General features: G+C 41.9%; 1 protein-coding gene across 1 annotated transcript in view; it reads left to right on the top strand.

The window, feature by feature from the left end:
* Positions 1–20,992, top strand: part of LOC122791837 (fructose-1,6-bisphosphatase isozyme 2-like) — a 181,779-nt gene that overhangs the window by 153,457 nt on the left and 7,330 nt on the right. The window contains exon 6 of the mRNA XM_044059798.1: positions 7,223–7,342. Within this exon, the coding sequence (XP_043915733.1) occupies positions 7,223–7,342 (120 nt within the window). The remainder of the gene's footprint in view (positions 1–7,222; positions 7,343–20,992) is intronic.

The raw sequence follows: 20,992 nt of genomic DNA, 5'->3' as shown, positions 1-20,992 counted from the left end.
AGATGATGCAATATTGTGTTGCATGAGGACAGTGGTGAGACATATTACTTCCTTGTCCACCTCTGTATGGTAGATAGCAGGTGCCACCTTCCTTGCCCTGTCAGCATTGTTATCCATGGTCAGGGATGGTATGTACATAAGTGTTCATGTCAGGAGGCCATCGAAGGGTACTAATTAATTGGCTTCTGTGAGTCTATGGGCATCCCACTCCATCAACCACATCATGGGTGGTAACAACTGCCAGCCTTTAGGGACAGAATACCTGGCCAGAAGAGTTCATACATGATTTGTTCCCACATTAGCACATCATCCTTGTCACAGGTGGCCTGCAGTCCTATCACAACAAGCTGGCATAGTGGCCACAGATCATGATCACTTAGTAATACCCACTTTCATTCACTGTTTCAGAGTGCCACCTCCCTCACTGTCAGTGGAGATCATTGTCGATGACATGGAGCACCCTTGCTACAAGAACCTTGTTTTTTTCCTCAGATGGCATGCTCCTCACCCAGATTGTGATATCAGCTACATATCATTGTGTCCCTTGGTACTTGTGCAAAAGATGATGATAGCAATCCACTGCACCCTTCTAACTGTGTGATGTATGTGGAGAAGTCTGATGCACAGTGTGACTTGACAATACACTGCTGAGTATAACCTTTATCTAACAGTGCATGCATCGTGCTTGCTGTGCGTGATACTATGCTTTCACTGTGTGCTCATCATGAACCCATACAGCTGGACTAGATGCCACCACTTTGCTGTTGTGTACAGTGTCTGTCATTGTCTTTACAGGTGTGGTACAGCTACTGCTCACTGTCTCTCAGCCTCACTGTTATTTCTGGATAAAGTTGGCATGCTGACACAGTGTTACTGTGTTGCATGAGGACAATGGTGAGGCATGTTACTTCCTTGTCCACTTCTGTATGGTACATAGCAGGTGCCACCCTCCTTGCCCTGTCAGCATTGTTATCCACGGTCAGGGATGGTATGTACATAAGTGTTCATGTCAGGAGGCCATCGAAGGGTACTAATTAATTGGCTTCTGTGAGCTTATGGGTATCCCACTCCATCAACCACATCATGGGTGGTAACAATTGCCAGCCTCTAGGGACAGAATACCTGGCCAGAAGAGTTCATACCTGTTTTGTTCCCACATTAGCACATCATCCTTGTCACAGAGGGCCTGCAGTCCTATCACAACAAGCTGGCATAGGGGCCACAGATCATGATCACTTAGTAATACCCACTTTCATTCACTGTCAGAGTACCACCTCCCTCACTGTCAGTGGAGATCATTGTCGATGACATGGAGCACCCCTTGCTACAAGAACCTTGTTTTTTTCCTCAGATGGCAAGCTCCTCACCCAGATTGTGATATCAGCTACATATCATTGTGTCCCTTGGTACTTGTGCAAAAGATGATGATAGTAATCCACTGCACCCTTCTAACTGTGTGATGTATGTGGAGAAGTCTGATGCACAGTGTGACTTGACAATACACTGCCGAGTATAGCCTTTATCTAACAGTGCATGCATTGTGCTTGCTGTGTGTGATACTGTGCTTTCACTGTGTGCTCATCATGAACCCATACAGCTGGACTAGATGCCACCACTTTGCTGTTGTGTACAGTGTTTGTCATTGTCTTTACAGGTGTGGTACAGCTACTGCTCACTGTCACTCAGCCTCACTGTTATTTCTGAATAAAGTTGGCATGCTGACTCTAGTGGGTCCAGATGTTTCCTGGGTGGATGGTCTGCATGCTTCCTATTAATCAGGTTTATGTATATAGCATGCTTGCAAGTGGTAGCAGGGGTGAATGGCAGGGCCCCCTCAGATGTATCCAGGCAGAGGTACTATGCTTTCAGCAGACTGAACATATGCTCACATGTTTTAGTTTGCATGTATCTGGTATTATATGGCTGCCCAGTGATACTTTGTAAGGTCCTTATGAATATCATCAGCTATAAGGCTCCAGTGAGAATCCTACTCCACTTAAAACACAAGAGTCCACAGGGGGTGGGGGAGACTTTTGTATAAACTGTGTTTGACTATATATGTTTGTTTGCTTATAACAGTGCCTGCACTTACCTGCTAGATGCCCTCATTGATTTTCTATGTGCAGTAAGTAGCAATATAGATGACTTTTATGCCAGATGTGGGAATCATGAGCACTTTCAGGTTGATTTGCAAATGCATTGTTTATCAACAACTGTACATTGCATATTGCTTTGCAGCTGATGGAAGTTTAGCTCATCCTACTGACAGACCATTGCCCATTGAAACCAGGTGGGGTCTTTTTGAAATTTATAGCATCTTGTACTTAAAGAAGGCAGGCAAAGTCAGAGCAGATATACATGGTGGTAGCTCCCCCCCCCCAGGTGTGCTGGAGAATATATGCTTATCTATATATGGACATTGCATATGAGAAAAAAATTGAGAATTATGCAGGTTAGGTCGACAACTGTGATATACCTATTGTTTCCACATTGGTCAATGGAAGGCCACTGTAGCTAGTATGTTCAGAGCTACACATATCTTAGCATCCATTGTTATAGGAGGTCCATGCATTCTTCTTGACCTTGTTTGTGTGTGGTACATATCAAACAATGTCCAATGATATCTCTCCAAACACACTAACAGTCTGTCAGCTGTTGGTCGGTTAGTTGGTAGTATGTAATCTATTACCATTATTATTTTTTTCTGCTGTTTGCTGTGATATCACATTGCTGGGTTTGAGGTGGCAGTGCTTTTACTTATTAATTGTTGGCTCATGCATGCTACTTCTGCTCGAAAGATCTTTGTGTATTGCAGCCCCAAAGGCTGAAGTACTTTTTGTTCTTACAGTGAAGTACAACTTGCATGCACCTAATTAGCCTCATGAGTATAAATCTTGACCTGCTTCCAGAGTTGCTTTCTGACATTTCATTATGCACTTATTAAATTTCACACCTTCATTTTCATATCATATGTTCATTTGCACACACCAAATCCCATGCTGTTTTCCTTGTTCCTACATTGTCGTATCTGGTACTATAAATCACAACATGTCAGCAAGTGGCTACTTCCCACATGAAGGCATACTGCACACTACAAAGGTTAGAGTCATAAGACACCTTACAAATTAAACTGCGCCATTAGAATGTAGCCCTAGAGGGATTTGTTTATTTAGGTACTTCATCTGTCTGTATACGGTATTTATTTATTTGTACATTTAAGGTAATTAGATTGGACCCATAGGCCCCTTTTTAGAAGCAACTCTGTTACAACATCAATAAGTCAATATGCAATAGATATAATATTATATCTGACATAATATACACTAGCACATAAAAAAGAGAAAAAAAGAACACCACTGAAATTATTATAGGCAGGACACATGACATGGTCAAAGTCATTACACTGGTTTGTCTTAGTAAAAATGAGAATTATTAACATCAGCAATTTACACAATTACAGAGTATCTGCAGTAAATCCAGGAGACAGATTTTAAGCTATTGTTAAGTGCACATACCCTGCTAGATAATAATAATGCATTCTGTACTTTTGGACCCAAGAAATAAACTGCCTTTTTGAAACACTCTGGTGAGAAGGGAAGAAGGCAATAAGGGGACTCCATGAAATGGTATAGAAACTATTGATACATGGATTTAAATAAATAGAAAGCCAAGGGTGGTGTGTTGCTTCAAGAAGAATGTTTTGAACATTAGGAAACTGGATCAAATATATGCCCTTTGAAAATGTGTTGTTAGACTGGCTTTACTGAGAGTGATACTCAGATATTGAGGGGCTTGAACCATGAATTTGTATTTAACATCATCTGTAGTCTGCTGAAGTTTAAAAAAGAAGATCTACCAATGTTCAGTGACTGGCTAATGCTGTAATCTAGCAATCAGGAAATCTTTCACTATGGAAGCCCTTGCTTCAAGTCCTCAGAAATGGGAGATATTAAAGCATGGTCCTAGTAGAAACTTTACTTTATATTACTTTTTTTTTTTTTTTTTTTTTTTTTTTTTACATTTTATCTAGACGACTTCTAAAAGTTAGCTAAGTGTCAAGTCAAAAACATTTTTAAGCTTAAATACTGAAACAGGCCACCTTTTGGTGAAGCATAACCAAATGCCATAGGTAGGGAAGAGACATCTTGCTGTTTCAAAGAGCATAGTCTCAACTCTTTTAATTTAGGGAAGAGTCCCAGCATGCTGAACTAGACATTATTCAGTGAAATATAACTGGGCAGCATATCTTTGGTATTAATAGCCCTTTCATGTGACCAAATGCATAAGGATAGCGAGGATGATAGTTCTGAGAAATACGAAAAGGATTGTGACGGTAAGGAATAGAGCTACTTTCCAGACTGAGCCTTCTAGAATATTCATGCCTACTTATTTTGAGTGGGACAAGGACTTGCTTATGTTTGCATGGTAGGTTCTGTAAGGAGGTAACTTTCATACTGTCAAGGGAGGCTGGGGAAAGGCCAGACAGCTCAAGCTGAAGGTACGGTGCTGGGATGAGTCAAATGCATTGTGTAGATCAATGAAAATGTCCACAGTTTGTTTGCTGTCATCCACATTCAATGGGATATTATTAGAGTTAGTGGCTACTGAACCCTTCCTGAAGCTACGCTGTTGCTTAGTGAGAAGGTCACATGAGTTTAGGTAGGTGTAGAATTGAGAGGAGGTTACCTTAAGAATGTTGATAGAGGTGGCATTGGGTGATATAAAATGAGGGATGAGTGACTTCTATTTTGGAGACAGGATTTCCATTAGTCAGGGAGGAAGACAGGGGATAGTAACAGATTAATGATGTATTGAAGAGCTATAGCTAAATAGGTACTACAGATATTCAGGAATTTGGAGTTGAGTCCATCAACCCAGCAGTACTATAATTAGGTGGCTTTCTTAGACATCTGTTAATCTCTGAGATGTACTGTCTTAAGCTTTAGGATGGAATAAAATCTGTTAAGTAGACTTCCGGGTGAGCTGAACTGTTAGTTTTATAAGGAAAAAGTGAATTGCTTGCTTGAAAGGTTATGCAAATAAATTGTTAATGCACTGTGGATGGACATGAGCTGGTCACTGAGCTTGATGTTACACTTGTGGCTCAGCTTAGTTTTGCCAAGGAGGTCATTTATCTTATTCCAGAATTATTTTGGGTTTCTCAGTAGTCAATCCTGGTCTTACATATATTAAGGTATTCAACTTTGACCATCACTAACACCCTTTTATATAGATTTTTCAGGACAGGATGCATTTCTGTTGGATGTGAACTCAAAATTCTGAATGTATCTCATGAATTTTTCTGGTTTTGTTAACTTGTTTCACTAAGATGCAGGATTAAACTTTGTTGACCTAGTTACTAAAGAAAAGTAATGCCTTATGCAAAGGTAATTTAATGTTTAGAAGGTATTCTAGACATGTTGCAATCAGTCTGTGATAGATTATAAATACAGTTAGTGACTATCAGCTATGGTAAGATAAATAGTTTGCTGCTCTCCTGAAGAATGTTAACTCTAGCAGGAGTGCTACAATACAATCATAGATATACAGTTTATACAATGTGGTACAATCATAACAGAGCACCCAAAGTGTCAGAAACACAATTTCTAGAATGCATCCTCCAATGTATAGTCCAACCAGAAAGGCATATGCAATCATCTGAAAAAAATAGTCACAAGTTTGCCCAGTTGAAAAATAGATGTGTAGTCAACTTAAAAATAATATGTGCAATCATCTAAAAAACTAACATGTTATCAGCTGAAAAATAATAATATGTGCAATCATCTGAAAACAGACGTTATCAACTAAAAAATAATATGTGCAATCATCTGGAAAAACAGACGTTATCAACTGAAAAATAATACGTGCGATCATCTGAAAAACAGATGTTATCAACTGAAAAATAATAACACATGCAATCATCTGAAAAATAGACATGTTATCAACTGAAAAATAATATGTGCGATCATCTGAAAAACAGACGTTATCAACTGAAAAATAATATGTGCGATCATCTGAAAAACAGACGTTATCAACTGAAAAATAATATGTGCGATCATCTGAAAAACAGACGTTATCAACTGAAAAATAATTCGTGCAATCATCTGAAAAACAGACATTATCAACTGAAAAATAATATGTGCGATCATCTGAAAAACAGACGTTATCAACTGAAAAATAACATGTGCGATCATCTGAAAACAGACATTATCAACTGAAAAATAATATGTGCGATCATCTGGAAAACAGACGTTATCAACTGAAAAATAATATGTGCGATCATCTGAAAAACAGACGTTATCAACTGAAAAATAACATGTGCGATCATCTGAAAACAGACGTTATCAACTGAAAAATAAACACTGAACTACAACCTGAGAAGCACAGCCACAACACTGGGTTAGAGATAGGAAACAAAACATGGCTGTCAAAACATGTGCAGAAGTCAGGAAAAGACAGCAACTGCAAAAGAGTCACAGCCAGTATGACATAAGTGAAAACTTATAAGAAGTTGAAGGATACTGCCGATGGCTGTGGAAGTGACCACGTGTCTTGTTGAACACAGGAAAATGTACAGACAGAAAGATAAACACCAAGAAGGGAAAGCATGGTAAAAACCAAAGGGAATGTAATTGCCTATCTTTCTTAACAAAGAAAAAAATGAAAAAGTGTAGCATTTTAACAGAAGCTCCTAGAAAGAATACAATTTCATCTTCTATGCAAAAATGTGGTGAAAACGTCTCTACAAAATGGCCATATTCACAGCAAAAAAGGAACTCCTGGTTAGCTTCACTCAGTAATGCAATGCCAAACTGAACCAACTCAGCCTCTTTATAGAGTCCACTGAACATATTAGTATAATCAAGTTAATATAATACTAATCCTACTTGTTCTGGAATGTAATGCATCATGTCACTGAAAATATGAAACAGCAAAATGAAAAATGCAATAATATAATAAATCATGTTTTAGTATCTTTTTTTCACAAGGATAAACATTTAAACAATAACAACTTAACAATTGTTCTTTGCTCCCCTTATCTAATCACTACAGATTTTCTCTTGTGGTTGAGATTCCTGTTAATTCTTACCAAACCTGCCCTCCTTATGTAATCTGCTGCTCATACTATTGGAGGTTCAATGCACTGCCTTACACTTTCTCAGGGATCTCACAGAAGCTCAGGTATCTAATGCATGTATGTTCTGCTTCATGTTATTTACAGGATGGAAGTGCTCCTTACAGCTCCAGATACGTTGGCTCCATGGTAGCTGACATTCATCGAACTATAGTCTACGGTGGAATCTTCTTGTATCCTGCAAATAAGAAAAGCCCCAAAGGAAAGGTAAGTTGCCTTGACCCTTTCATTGCTCATTAGGAATGAAGGAAACAAATAATAATACCTCATGAGCTTTTTGAACAGCCAAGCAGCTCTTCTGTCTGCATACTACCTATATACATTATATACATATATATATATATATATATATATATATATAGGTCTACTTCACTTCACTGAACGCCCATTTCACTGAAACTCATTTGAGTGAGCACACTTGACTGAAAGCTCACATCACTGAAAACTCATTTGACTGAAACTTATTTCGCTGAAAGGTATACACCCTTTTCCCCATTGTAGAGTAATCCTGGAGTTAGTATATATAGTAAGGGGGGTATAAAGCAACATGCCAGTAATTACAGGAATGTTCTGGAACAGATAATTCTGCAGGTGACAGCAAAGGCATGGGCAGAGCTTATTCAAATCTGTGCCTCCATTATAATCTCTCAAGCAATCTCATCACAGGAAGCAGAAGTTAAGCAATGAAGGCATTAAACATACATCAGAGCGTTGACTGACATCAGCCAAATGACTACACCATGAAAGATGATAGCATAAGTATTAAGAGAAAGTGTTTGGAGAGGATGACACCATATGCATGGTGATACAATATTAACAAAGTTCTGTGATCTTGACCATTCAGACTTTTATCTTATGGATGGCACCTTCTTCATGAAGTATCTGTCTGCATATATAGTCATGTTTGGGAATGTATTTACAGCCAATAAGGGATGCATACTCCTCCCATTGTACATGCTGGTAATTGGTAAGCACTAGAATGCTTGTTAAGTGCTGTGAGAGATCTAGATAACAGAGAGACATGGATCCGAAGCCAAGATTCATAGTGACTGAGTTTGTGTGAGCACCACTGTTTCCTGGGACTGAGGTTCAGAGTTGCTTATTCCATTTTGGTCAGATCTTTTGACAGCGCTTGCACATACAAGCACTCAGCAAGGAGTATGACAGGTGCATCATTATTCTTATAGCTTCTAGTGAAGCATATCATAATCACTGCCTTTGTGCCCATGTTTGAGATGCAGCCAATATATGAGTCTACTGAGCCCTCACTTCTACAATATGCTTAAGAGCACCAGAAGTGTTTGTAAGACAATTAAAGGTAACATTGTAAAATGAAGTATGAAACTGGGGGTCACCAAAATGCAGTACCTTCAACTGACCTCCTGTGTTTTCTTTTGGCTGGTGTTTGGCAGCTGATTAGAGGACATCAAATGCATCCAGAGGTCCACTGAGGTATGGAACCTTTTCTCATGCCAACTCATGTTACTTGGGGTGCTGAGAGCTATGGACAGCATGGCATTTCACTAGTAAGGTCCCTGCATCCCACATACAAGGCAGGCAGAGGCAGTGGTGGTGGTCACCTCATTCTAGAAATGAGCAGTATGATCTTCTAGAAGGTCAGTATAAAATGTGACATCAGATATTTGCCCCATGGCTTTAGTGATATACAGATCCTTCTAACAATACACAACACCTCCTCCATCTTCATCTGGTTTAATGACAGTGTCATTCCTGTCTTGCAGAGTTCTGACCACTGCAAATTTCATAGCTGTGTTATAGTCGTACTTACAGTTGTGAATTGCTACATCTTTGATACATTGGTTGAAAAAATAATGTAAAGCAACTAATGATCCTGGTAGTGGGTCCTTTGTTAGCAAATTAATTTGACTATTATCAGTATTATTATTGTTATTATTAAATTTGATTATTTTAATAATGCTGTTTTTTATCTTCATCTGCTGGAAGTGGCTTATGCTGAAATGTGAGCTATAAAGACTGCTCTTTTGTGAGGACTACACTTTAACAAAAGCATTTCAGGTCAAGCTGAACCTGGAGCTCATCAATGTGTGACTGAGTGAGGGTACACACGAGATATCAATGTGTGTCTGGGTGAGAGTAAACACGAGACACCAATGTGTGACTGGGTGATAGTACACACAAAACATCAATGTGTGACTGGGTGAGGGTACACAGAGAACATCAATGTGTGACTGAGTGAGGGTACATGTGAGACATCAATGTGTGACTGGGTGAGTGCACATGCAAGACATGAATGTGTGATTGAGTGAGGATACACTTGAGACATCAATGTGTTTCTGGGTGAGGGTACACACAAGACAGTGTGTGTCTGGGTGAGGGTACAGAAAAGATATCAATGTGTGACTGGGTGAGGGTACACATGAGACATCAATGTGTGACTGGGTGAGTGCACATGCAAGATATCAATGTGTGACTGGGTGAGGGTACACTTGAGACATCATTGTGTGTCTGGGTGAGGGTACACACGAGATATCAATGTGTGACTGGGTGAGGGTACACACGAGACATCAATGGGTGTCTGGGTGTGGGTGCACACAAAACATCAATGTGCAACTCAGTGAGGGTAAACACAAAACATAAATGTGGGACTGGATGAGGGTACACACAAAACATCAATGTGTGACTGGGTGAGGGTACACATGAGACATCAATGTGTGACTGGGTGAGAGTACATGTGAGACATCAGTGTCTGACTGGATGAGGATACACATGAGACATCAATGTGTGTCTGGATGAGGGTACACATGAGACATCAATGTGTGACTGGGTAAGGGTTCACATGAGACATCAGTGTGTGTGACTGGGTGAAGTTACATGTGAGACATCAATGTGTGACTGAGTGAGGGTGCACTCGAGACATCAATGTGTGACTGGGTGAGGGTACACATGATACATCAATGTGTGGCTGAATGAGGGTACACACAAGACATCAATGTGTGACTGGGTGAGGGTACACATGAGACATCAGTGTATGACTGGGTGAGGATACACTCGATACATCATTGTGTGACTGGGTGAGGGTACAAATGGGATAAACATATTCAGGAAGCAGTCCTCCTCCTTTGTAAAGGTGGAGCTGTGGAGGAATGCATACTACTGGAATGCTGTCTTGTAGTATACTGGAATGTATTGTTCTCTGTGGATCTACTGAAGGAGGAACTGTAGCTTTCTGATTTTGGTGTCATTTATCAAATGACAGGTAGTAGAACTAAGGCAGTACATGCAGCCATTGAAACAGGAGAATGCAGTGAGGGATTATACATGGAAGGACCTACTTTTGCTTAGATAAAGGTCTGTCCACACAAATGTGTCTGCTTCCCTGGACAAAATGGTACTGTTCATATATTTACTGCATTTTAAAGCTTATGAGTAGATGTAATATGTATCTAAGATCCAAATAAGCATGGGCGGAACCTCAGCTGGAAAACTTTTGGGATTAATCCCCAATGGCAGCATGTGAATAGAAACTGTAAGCCTCTGGAAAGTTTACAGCAGCAGAAGATAGTTCAAGAGATGCCTTGGAAAAAACAAGAAGGAAAGCATCTCAGCAGATTTGCAGAAAGGTTTCATTGAAGACATGGTGGTTTGCAGCAAAAGTAACAAGATGCAGGTGCTGCCCAATGTGTGTGACTTAGAAAAAAAAACAACAATGAGCTTTGAATAGACATTCTCTTGGTTTCACGAATCCTCCGTGTAAGACTTAATAAGTCTTACTTGGAGGCTGCAGTTGAATGGTATGATGTCAGCGTGCCATGAATATGCATGAGGGCATGCTGACCCAACCGTAAGTCTTACACGGACCGTGTAAGAAAGCAGGGGATGTGCCCGACTGCCGAGCAGTCTAAATGTCCATTCCCCTGCAAGTGTTTAAAATAAAAGCAAATAAACAAGAGCGAGTCCACTCAAATGTCCCTGCACCCAACACTTCACTGTCTGATATTGTAAACCCCATCACAGTTCTAAAACACATAACACTATTTTTTTTTTTTAATTCCCAAAATAGCTGCCCGTATTTGTGCGTGTGTGCATGGGTGTGTCCATTGCTCAGCTACAGTTAGCAATTCTGACATGGAAGAGCATAAGAAAGAATGTTTATGCAAATCACACCAAATAGCAATAGTGTAATGGTAGAGCATTCGCACAAAGAAGAGGCGTTCACAGTTCGAGTCCCACCACTCCCTTTTGTATTTATTTTCTAAATCAGTATATGGAATAATACCTAACAAATATGTGTAAACATAACTAAAAAGCAGTGAAATGGCCAATGTATCAGTGAACAAAATAAATATTTTAAAGGATCCCAATATAAAATTACCTGCAGTTAAGCAGTGCTTCACCCAGCGCAATAGAGTTGCCCATAGTTCAATTGCGCTTTACCCAGCGCAATAGAGTTGCCCATAGTTTAACAGCGCTTTACCCAGCGCAATGTGTTTGCGCGTATGTGCACGACGCGCCAACCAGGGCACCGTAGGGCACCGAGGAGCAATGTAGAGCAAAGTTGCTTAAATGCAGCCACACCCCCTAGCCTGTCTGGACAGTATGAAAATAGAATGAATGACAAGGTTCAAACCCAGGACTCTTTGCATCAGAAGCAAAGTACAGAACCACTAAGTCATGACAACATAGGGGAAACAGCCACTGTTAACATTCATATACTTACTAATGGTAGTTTAACCATTACTAAGCAGGTCTGCAGTCAGCCAAGAATTTTACAAAACGGCCAATCACAAAAAAGTGTGGGAAATGTGGCATATTTAAGCCCCACAGGCGGGAATACATGCCATAACTGATTGTAGCTCACATCTGCAGTTAGAATGTCAGGTGTCGGAGAGGGAACACGCTTCCGAGCACAACATTGGGGCATTGAGGAGTCGAAATACATGGTTTGGCTCCTTGTCCACTGTCATGAGTCAAGACTCCTGCAGGGTCAGTTCCAAAGGACGGAGTACAAGGCAGAGGCTTGGAACTGGTTAGCTCGTGACCTCACCAGTGCCACAGGTGTTCCTCAGACTGGTGAGCAGGTCCATCACCACCATGCAGACCCGAAGAGACGAAAGCAGGACCGCCTGAACCAATGGATACAGGAGGCCCGTGGGATGCAGGATACCCCACAACTGAGTATGTAGCCATGGAATGCAGTATGTAAGAATTGATAATGGAGTATGTATAATGGATAGGTATGTCTCAATATCCCTTCATTTACTTTACAGCTGCAGGTGACCGTGCTGCGAATCAGCAAGCCTATGCTGATAGGCTGCTAAGGCTGCGCCACCAGGCAGGTTAGCGATTATTCTGCATGTATTGTTATATAAAATATAGGAGAGAGCATGAAAGAAAGTGTTGTAGTCCAATAATACAGCCATAAAATTGCCTGAATAAGTCCTCTGCATGTACTGTCAGATAAAAATGTCAGAGAGGCAGAAAAAGAGTGTAGTAACCCATTAAGAAAGGTAACATATGTCTGGAATAATATCTCTGCAGGCACTGTCATATAAAATAAGTGAGTGAGCCTGAAAAAAGAGTGTTCTAACCTATTAATAACGGTATAATATGTCTTGAACATATCTGCCATATACACCGTTAAAACAAATAAAGGAGCGAGCCTGTGGAAAAGTGTGTAATGTCATTAATAAAGGTCTAAAACCCGAAGTGTGTCTGTGTCACAGAGTTTGAAATGTTGTTGTACCCTTGCATTATACAAACAGTACTGTTTGAAAAGGTGCTGGCAACCCAGAGTTGTGCAGTCCCATATAAAGTGGGTGATGGAAGTGCTAGCAGCTGTGAAACATATATACAGTCCACAACAGTCAGTTACTGGCTGGCATGAATAAGTAAATCTGACACACGCGTAGCGTGTTATTTTTCCCCAGAAATGTGAGTGTGTGTCAAGAAATGCAGGGTTCTGTACAAATCGAAGTGAAAATGTCATGTGAAAACATCCCAGATATGTAGATAAAGAAATATAAATGCAATCAAGAAATATGTAGCAGTAACATCTGCATCCTGAACAGTTAGTATGTCAGATATAGGTCAGGAATATATTGAACTAGCCAAACCCATTACACAACCTAATGTATGGTGGCAAGTGTAATAATACATGTAGGGGATATACACTTGCAGTCATTAGGAATGTAGTATAGACGAAAAGGTAATTATAAGATGTTAAACAAGGTTTTTTCTACACCCTACTGTATGTGCATAAACCATGCAATTCCACACCTCAATGGGTATGTGTAATCTTAAATATTTGTTGGGACATATGTCCTATTGTTCTATAAATATTTGCATTCACGTTGATGCATGTGCCCTGTTTAAACACCACAATCATGGTGGCCTGTTGCTACCAAACATCCCTGCATGCTGTTGGAATATCCACTGTGGTTCAATATATGCATGTGTTATGCTTGCTGTTCAACTGTTGTAACCTTGGTGTGTTGGGTTAATGGGAATATTACTGCATGCTGTTGCAACTAATCTGGAATGCTGTTTTGCTTATGTTGTAATTAAACACACCTAATCACAGAACGTATGGGAAGGCTGGTCCCAGCGGACCCACCTGTCCCTCCACAGCTGGCGAGTGCACCTGGCACCAGCAGGTCTGGTGCCCAGCCCGGGCTCCCCTCCTCCATTGGTCCTGTGCCACCTTTGGGTGGAAGCACTGCAGGGGATGGGGCTTGTCCCCCCGTGCAAGCGTGGGCGGAGAAGAGCCTCCTGTCACCCTCCGAAGGGTCCGGGCTGTGGTGCATAGGGAGATCCAGCGTTCAGTTGCTGATCCCCTACACCAGCTTGAGGCGAGAGTGGCGCATCTCACGGGTGAGCCTGCCTGTCCTACACAGCCCCCAGCACAACCACCCACGAGGCTGTGAAGGTTCAGTGGTGACTGCCCATAGGTGGGGATCTCAGTTCCACTGTTGCCATCTGTGGGCTCATGGGCTTGCGATTTCCAAACATCCGACCCCGTCATTTGTGTTCACCCACCCCATGTGTCATACACTGCCCCTGTATGCGTCTTGTCTGTCTTGTCTGTTTACCTTCCCAACCTACCTCCTGGACATACCTACTTCCTCTACCTCACTTCCCACTCTCACCTGAAAAAAAAAAAGGCAATCTGTACCCACAAAAAAAATTAAAAATTAAAAATAAAAAATTGGACATGTAAGCTGATAATTAGAATTGGCAGTACAACATACTTTGTTGTCCTCACCCCTCTCCCATGGGTGGAAGGTTTCAAATTTCACTCCAAATTCATTGCATAAGCACAGCTGTTGCTGTTAAAGAAATGGGCAGCTATGGACCTTCCCTACACCCGTTCTGCACATCCCAAGCTTGTTTACCTACTGTCTGTCCCTCTTTGTACCCCCTTTTTCACCACTTTCCTATCTCCCCATTTTCTTTTCTTTAAAAGAAATTAGCACGGGGGTTAGCGGGAGTAAGCACTTTTAAGCGGTAGTAAGCGGGTTTAAGTGACTCTGCGCATGTGTGCACTTAGCTAAGTATTGCTAAGCATCTCGCAAACCTGTGCAAACCTGCTTACAACTGCTTAAAAGTGCCTTAGTCACTCTATGGCAGGGCCCTTGCTCTGCTGAACAGCAAAAGAAAAAGCCTCTACCAGTCTCGAACAGCAGACCATTGACAAAATAGACTGCATGAATTACCACTAAGCCACAGCAGATTTACAAATAACTTGCTTCTCACATAAATATATCATGCATTACAATGAATGTAAATGGAAAATAGGAATGGTATAACACAAATCCTGTTCTGTGGGTCTTTACCAGCAGTTGTTGTGGAATTGCATGACATGACTGTGAAAGGAGAACCAGCCATACTAACAAGGAATAATGTTACAGTAGCACCTTACAAACACCACACAGTATCAGACCAGGATAAATACTGGCAAAGGTTAATAGGGCAGAGGCCAGACTCCCCAACTGTAACTGATTTACAGGGATGTCCCTGATTTGTAAACCAATGTTAGCTGTGCCCCACTGAATCACTCCGAAAAGTACTAACTGTAGGCAGACAAGTGTGGAATCACACGTAGTGCACAATGTCAATAGGTGAGAGTAGACACTGCTTGCATGTCAGAAAAGGTGTACTTATACATATGCTCTGATTCCCAAGAAAGTCTCAACTGCAATATGTCAGTAATATATTGCAGGTGTATCTCACTTATATGTACCTTTCACTGAGGCCATTCAAATATATACCTGAGAGTATGTGAGGCCTGGCAGAGGCAGGAACACACAGGCATATCAGCATTACTGCTGTTATACACTCTGCAAATAGCTTTGGAAGGAGTTCCACAAGCATGCCCTTGTGTAGGAGTACAACACAGAAATATCACAGGATGTAGCCATGTACTGCTAGTAAACAACTGTGACAATGCCAATGTGCCACTGCTGAAAAGACTGGTGTGGTGCACAGACAAAGTATACTAGGCTAACCTCTAGCTACCATCCGAATATGTCCACAGGTGTGAGCTACACAGACTACTTGCTTTGATAGACTAACAGGTACACAGCAACCCTGTATGTTCAGCAAGATGAACTTCACATGATAATAAAAAATGCTCTTTGCAGTTCTGCACCCCTACCCAAAGGTACAACACACCTGTGTATTCAGGCAAAAAACAGGGTGTGGGTAGGCATACTCAGTACTGAAATATGTCCAGTTGTGTTGAGCAGCCTGTGCTAATGTCAACAAAAACAAACCACAAACTGTGCAGAAGTGAGTAATGTAATAATTACAATATAGCAGTTCACAAACACTGCATTTGCTACAGGAATACAGTGCAATAACCACATTTGTATGGCAGTTAATTGTGTAAGTGAGAAAAAAGTACATACTCCCATGTATCCTGTGTTAGCATTTGGAGTGGTGCGCACATGTCTACACTGAGATGTGTGTACTGGAAGCAGCAACATTCAGGTTTGAGTACAACATGCATATAACTGGCTACAACCGTAGCATCAGATAAGAGACATATACCAACCTTCAGACTGACACAACGGTGTCCAGAGCAAACAAGCATGGGCCCCACCTTGGAAAGCTGAAAGGGCTATGCCTACCTAACCTAGCATTTTATAGCAGTGGGCTGCAATCACAGTGAGTAATGCAATCACCAGACAGCAGGCTGCATGCAATGACTGAATGGTGGGCAGCAATTGGTGCAGAGGCTGTCACATGCACAAGTGCAGATACTTAGAAAAGCAGGCTGTACCTGCAGTCCACACATGCAATTATATCATTGCAGGTGCTGTGAGATAGAGAGTGAGAGAGAGAGAGAGAGAGAGAGAGAGAGACATGGACACAGACACAGACTGAGACAGAGACAGAACAGAGTGAGAAACTGAGACAGAAAGTTAAATAGAGGGCGAAAACCCAAAACAAACCACCAATAAAAAAAAACACGTGTTATGTCATCTGTCCCTTGGTATCCACATATCCATAGGTATTGTGGGGTCCCTCAGTGTTTCACATAACACATTAGGGGCCTGCATGCATACTCACAGGGCTGGTGTACACCTATAATGACTGTCCATTATTGCCAGTCGTTGTTGTATATGAACATGTCTGACATATACCCTGGCAATTACCCTCACTCACAGTACTCTATAGTATGTGTCATGGGTGTGTGTGGCAGAGAAGTCATTGGCCACGGATCACTACATTGGCCGGGCTTGATGCATACATACATATGTGACCTATGATCTGAGAAGCAGAGGCACAATCTGTTGAAGGTTACAAATGTATTCATGTAGTATGCAGGCTTCACACCTATGTACTGATTGAGGTCACATGTACACAAATTTATTTGACACGCAGATACCCGATGTGTGCAGTGCACATACTGTTTGAAACATACGTCATACCGTAGTAAAAGCAAAACCCACACTGTATTGACCACCTGTGGCACAGACACACACACACACACAGCGTTTGCAGGACTCAAACCTCCACTTAACTATGTTATGATACTAACGAGATATGCATTAACACGGTGAGCTATATGCAATACTGGGTGGTTTCTGTTCTCCTTGAACATTTGTAGGATGCTGACATCATCAAACTTTCCAAAGAGGGATGTACCTCTCTGAATGTGTTTTCCCAGTCTTCAAAAAGGCTACTCCTCTCAAAGGAAATCCCACACATACACCCCCCCCCACACACACACACTTGACGTTTACAGGACTCAAACCCTTACCTAACTATGTTATGATGCTAGAGAGATATGCATTAACACTGCGCATTATATGCATGACTGGGTGGTTGCTGTTCTCCTTGAATATTTGTAGGATGCTGACATCATCAGACTTTCCAAAGAGGGATGTACCTCTTTTAATGTGTTTTCCCAGTCTCCAAAAAGGCTACTCCTCTCAAAGGAAATCACACACCAGCCCCCCACACACACTTGGCATTTGCAGGACTCAAACTCCTACTTTACTATGTTATGATGTTAGAGAAATATGCATTAACACGGTGCATTATAGGGTGGTTACTGTTTTCCTTGAATATTTGTAGGATGCTGACATCATCAGACTTTCCAAAGAGGGATGTATCTCTTTTAATGTGTTTTCCCAGTCTCCTCCTCTCAAAGGAAATCACACACATACACACACCAACCCACATACACACATTTGGCGTTTGCAGGATTCAAACCCCTACCTAACTATGTTATGATGCTAGAGAGATATGCATTAAGATGGCGCGCTATATGCATTACTGTGTGGTTGCTGTTCTCCTTGAATATTTGTAGGATGCTGACATCATCAGACTTTCCAAAGAGGGATGTACCTCTTTTAATGTGTTTTCCCAGTCTCCAAAAAGGCTACTCCTCTGAAAGAAAATCACACACACATATACACCACCCCCACACTAGGCATTTGCAGGACTCAAACCCCTACCTAACTATGTTATGATGCTAGAGAGATGCGCATTAACACGGCGCACTATATGCATTACTGGGTGGTTGCTTTTCTCCTTGAATATTTGTAGGATGCTGACATCATCAGACTTTCCAAAGAGGGATGTACCTCTTTTAATGTGTTTTCCCAGTCTCCACAAAGGCTACTCCTCTCAAAGGAAATCACACACCACCCCCACACACACTTGGCATTTGCAGGACTCAAAATCCTACCTAACTATGTTATGATGCTAGAGAGATATGCATTAGCACTGCGCGCTATATGCTTTATTGGGTGGTTTCTGTTCTCCTGGTATATTTATAGGATGATGACATCATCAGACTGGACATGGTAATGTGTGTACACATATTTATGCAATCCCAGGAATGATCCACGTAGGTCGGCAGGTATCAACAGCTTGTACAGGACCCCATGAGTCTCTCCTTGTGTGATCTATCTGTGGACACATTGACATCCCTTCATATGTCAACACATATCTATGCACAGATTGTTGGTTTTGTGGATACGACATGTGTCTGTGATGTTGATGAAGAGCTGTTCAAAGTCTATGTGGGACATGTGTAGCTCTGTTCCGTGATGTATGTCCTGGGTGGCTGCCTTACAGATGGTGTAGCATGCTTCGGAACCATGATCTGCACATGAACATACCACAGTTGGTAGGGTTGTGTGTTTCTTGGTTTCCAATAGCTCTGTTTATGACTTCTGCCATGATGCACTCCATAGCCTTGCAGATCAGACTTTTATAGGCTTACTGGACTATACTTCCCATGGTGTGTTGTGCACCCACACATGTGGGGAGTGCCATATGTTGCTGTAACACATTCGACGGTTCCAGGTCCTGTGGAGTGGTTGAGGCTCAACAGACTGTTAAGGTGCAGGGTCTGTTTGTTCTGTAGTGCATACATGACACATATTGGGAAACAATGTAATCCAATTGCTGCCATGCGTTTGGCTTTGGAGGGAGCTGCTCAGCCATTCTACATGTGATATCTCCTGGTATGATGTCAAGGACTATCGTCAGTGGGAGGTGGGTATGTATACATGGGCCTGTCTGACAGGATGTCGGCAATGTCAGTAAGGTACAGTTGTCCCTGACTTAGGACATATATGCATGTACATTACTATTTATTACATAGCTGAAGGACATGTCATGATTCTCAGTCTGGACTCCTTCTCAGCTACTCTTTACAAAACACCGACAAACCTGACCACTAATCCCGGTTATACACTTTTACACACTTAACACCCTACTGATTCTTTGTGATCAGGCTACAGAGTATGTCATCATAATACACTGGCATGTCCAGGGGTCAGTTTCATGTGTACTCTCCAGTCCAGATAGTGAATATTGTGGTTATGACACAATGTCACATCTACCTCATATACACAGACAACCCTCTCCTCCTCACATCACACTCACATATATATGGGAGATGTAACAATATTGACATACAGGACGCTGAGCTCTCTCGACTCATGACTGGCATAGTCTATCAGGTGGTGAGGGTGACCACACACACCACATATCAGTCTCAAATACACCAATAGTGACAGCAAACAAACCACATTATCACACATACACATATTCGGAGGCTCTACATACACCCTGCCTAAGCAGCAGAGACCTCCAAAGCAGACACACATACAACTGCATCCCCACTACAATGCCCACATGTCACGCAGTTCACAATGTCAGTGTGCCACACAGTCACTGCCCTTTGGGCTAAACAACACACCTGATTCACTTGTTATAGGTGACACTTAATGTCGAACACACTGTCGTCCCACTCACCAGGCCAAACAAGGGAATAGTCACTTTGAGCTGTCTCTCAGGTGCCAGGATCCGCCACATAACACATGCACTCAGGTCACTCCAAAGCAAGTCCAGGACTGGCTCCATCATTGTCCAAGCTGGTGCGTACAACCTCAGACGTTCCTCCATGGACCACATGACATGAAACATAGAGGAACTCTGTGATCATGTAGCCCAGCCCAGTATTACACTGACCTTGTCTAGCATCTTACACTCACCAAGTATGATGTCACAGTATACCAACAAACTGATCATGTTTAACAGTTGGCTAACATATTGGTGTTATTCAAAGGGGATACAGTGTCTGTCACCCTGGGGTGACATGCTCGACATGCCACCACGTAGCTTCCCTATGGACAGCTTGCACCTGTCACCCTTGGACTTTTGAATACTGGCTAGGGCACTTGCTGCCATCATACTGCATTATTTAAGTGGGGCTCAAAGGACAGAACCACCTCCATAGACATTACAGAGTACACGACACTGAGGGTAATGCTGCTCAACACCAGATGTATTACCCTCAGAATGTGCCCACTCAGGAATCTCCTCAGTATGGAGGATAGCAATATCTGTGCACTAACAGACACATGGTTCAGGCTCCCACATGCACACCAGCACTACCAGGTTGTATTTCGTACCATGCTTTCTGACCACATAACTTGGAATGGCCAACACAAATAGGGGGAGTATCCATATACATCACAGATACACATACCTCCTGGTTGGTAGCACTGCACAATGCATCACAGACCATACATATGCACCTAACATTGTGCAAATCTGCCTTTTGGTTTGTTGCCTGCTACAGACCACACTCCCCAACTCAGCAACCTCACTCAGCTTTCCTGGGAACATTGGACCATATGAAGGTCTCCCCAAACACCATTATATTGGGTGATGTCAAATACCCACACATTGACTGTGGATAGTACTCAGGCCCCAACACCCTCACTCAACAGTTGCTACTATTTCTAAACTCATATGCTATGGCACAACCGGTCACCACACCCACAAGAGGGGACAACATATTGGACATGATCATCACCGACATGGGGACTCTATGTTCCACACCTGCAA

The sequence above is a fragment of the Protopterus annectens genome, chromosome 17.part0 (genome assembly GCF_019279795.1).
Source record: "Protopterus annectens isolate FY-2018-M chromosome 17.part0, PAN1.0, whole genome shotgun sequence".
NCBI classification, from domain to species: Eukaryota; Metazoa; Chordata; order Ceratodontiformes; family Protopteridae; genus Protopterus; species Protopterus annectens.
Note: the sequence above shows the minus strand (reverse complement) of the source record. Positions and strands in the feature narration are given on the sequence as shown.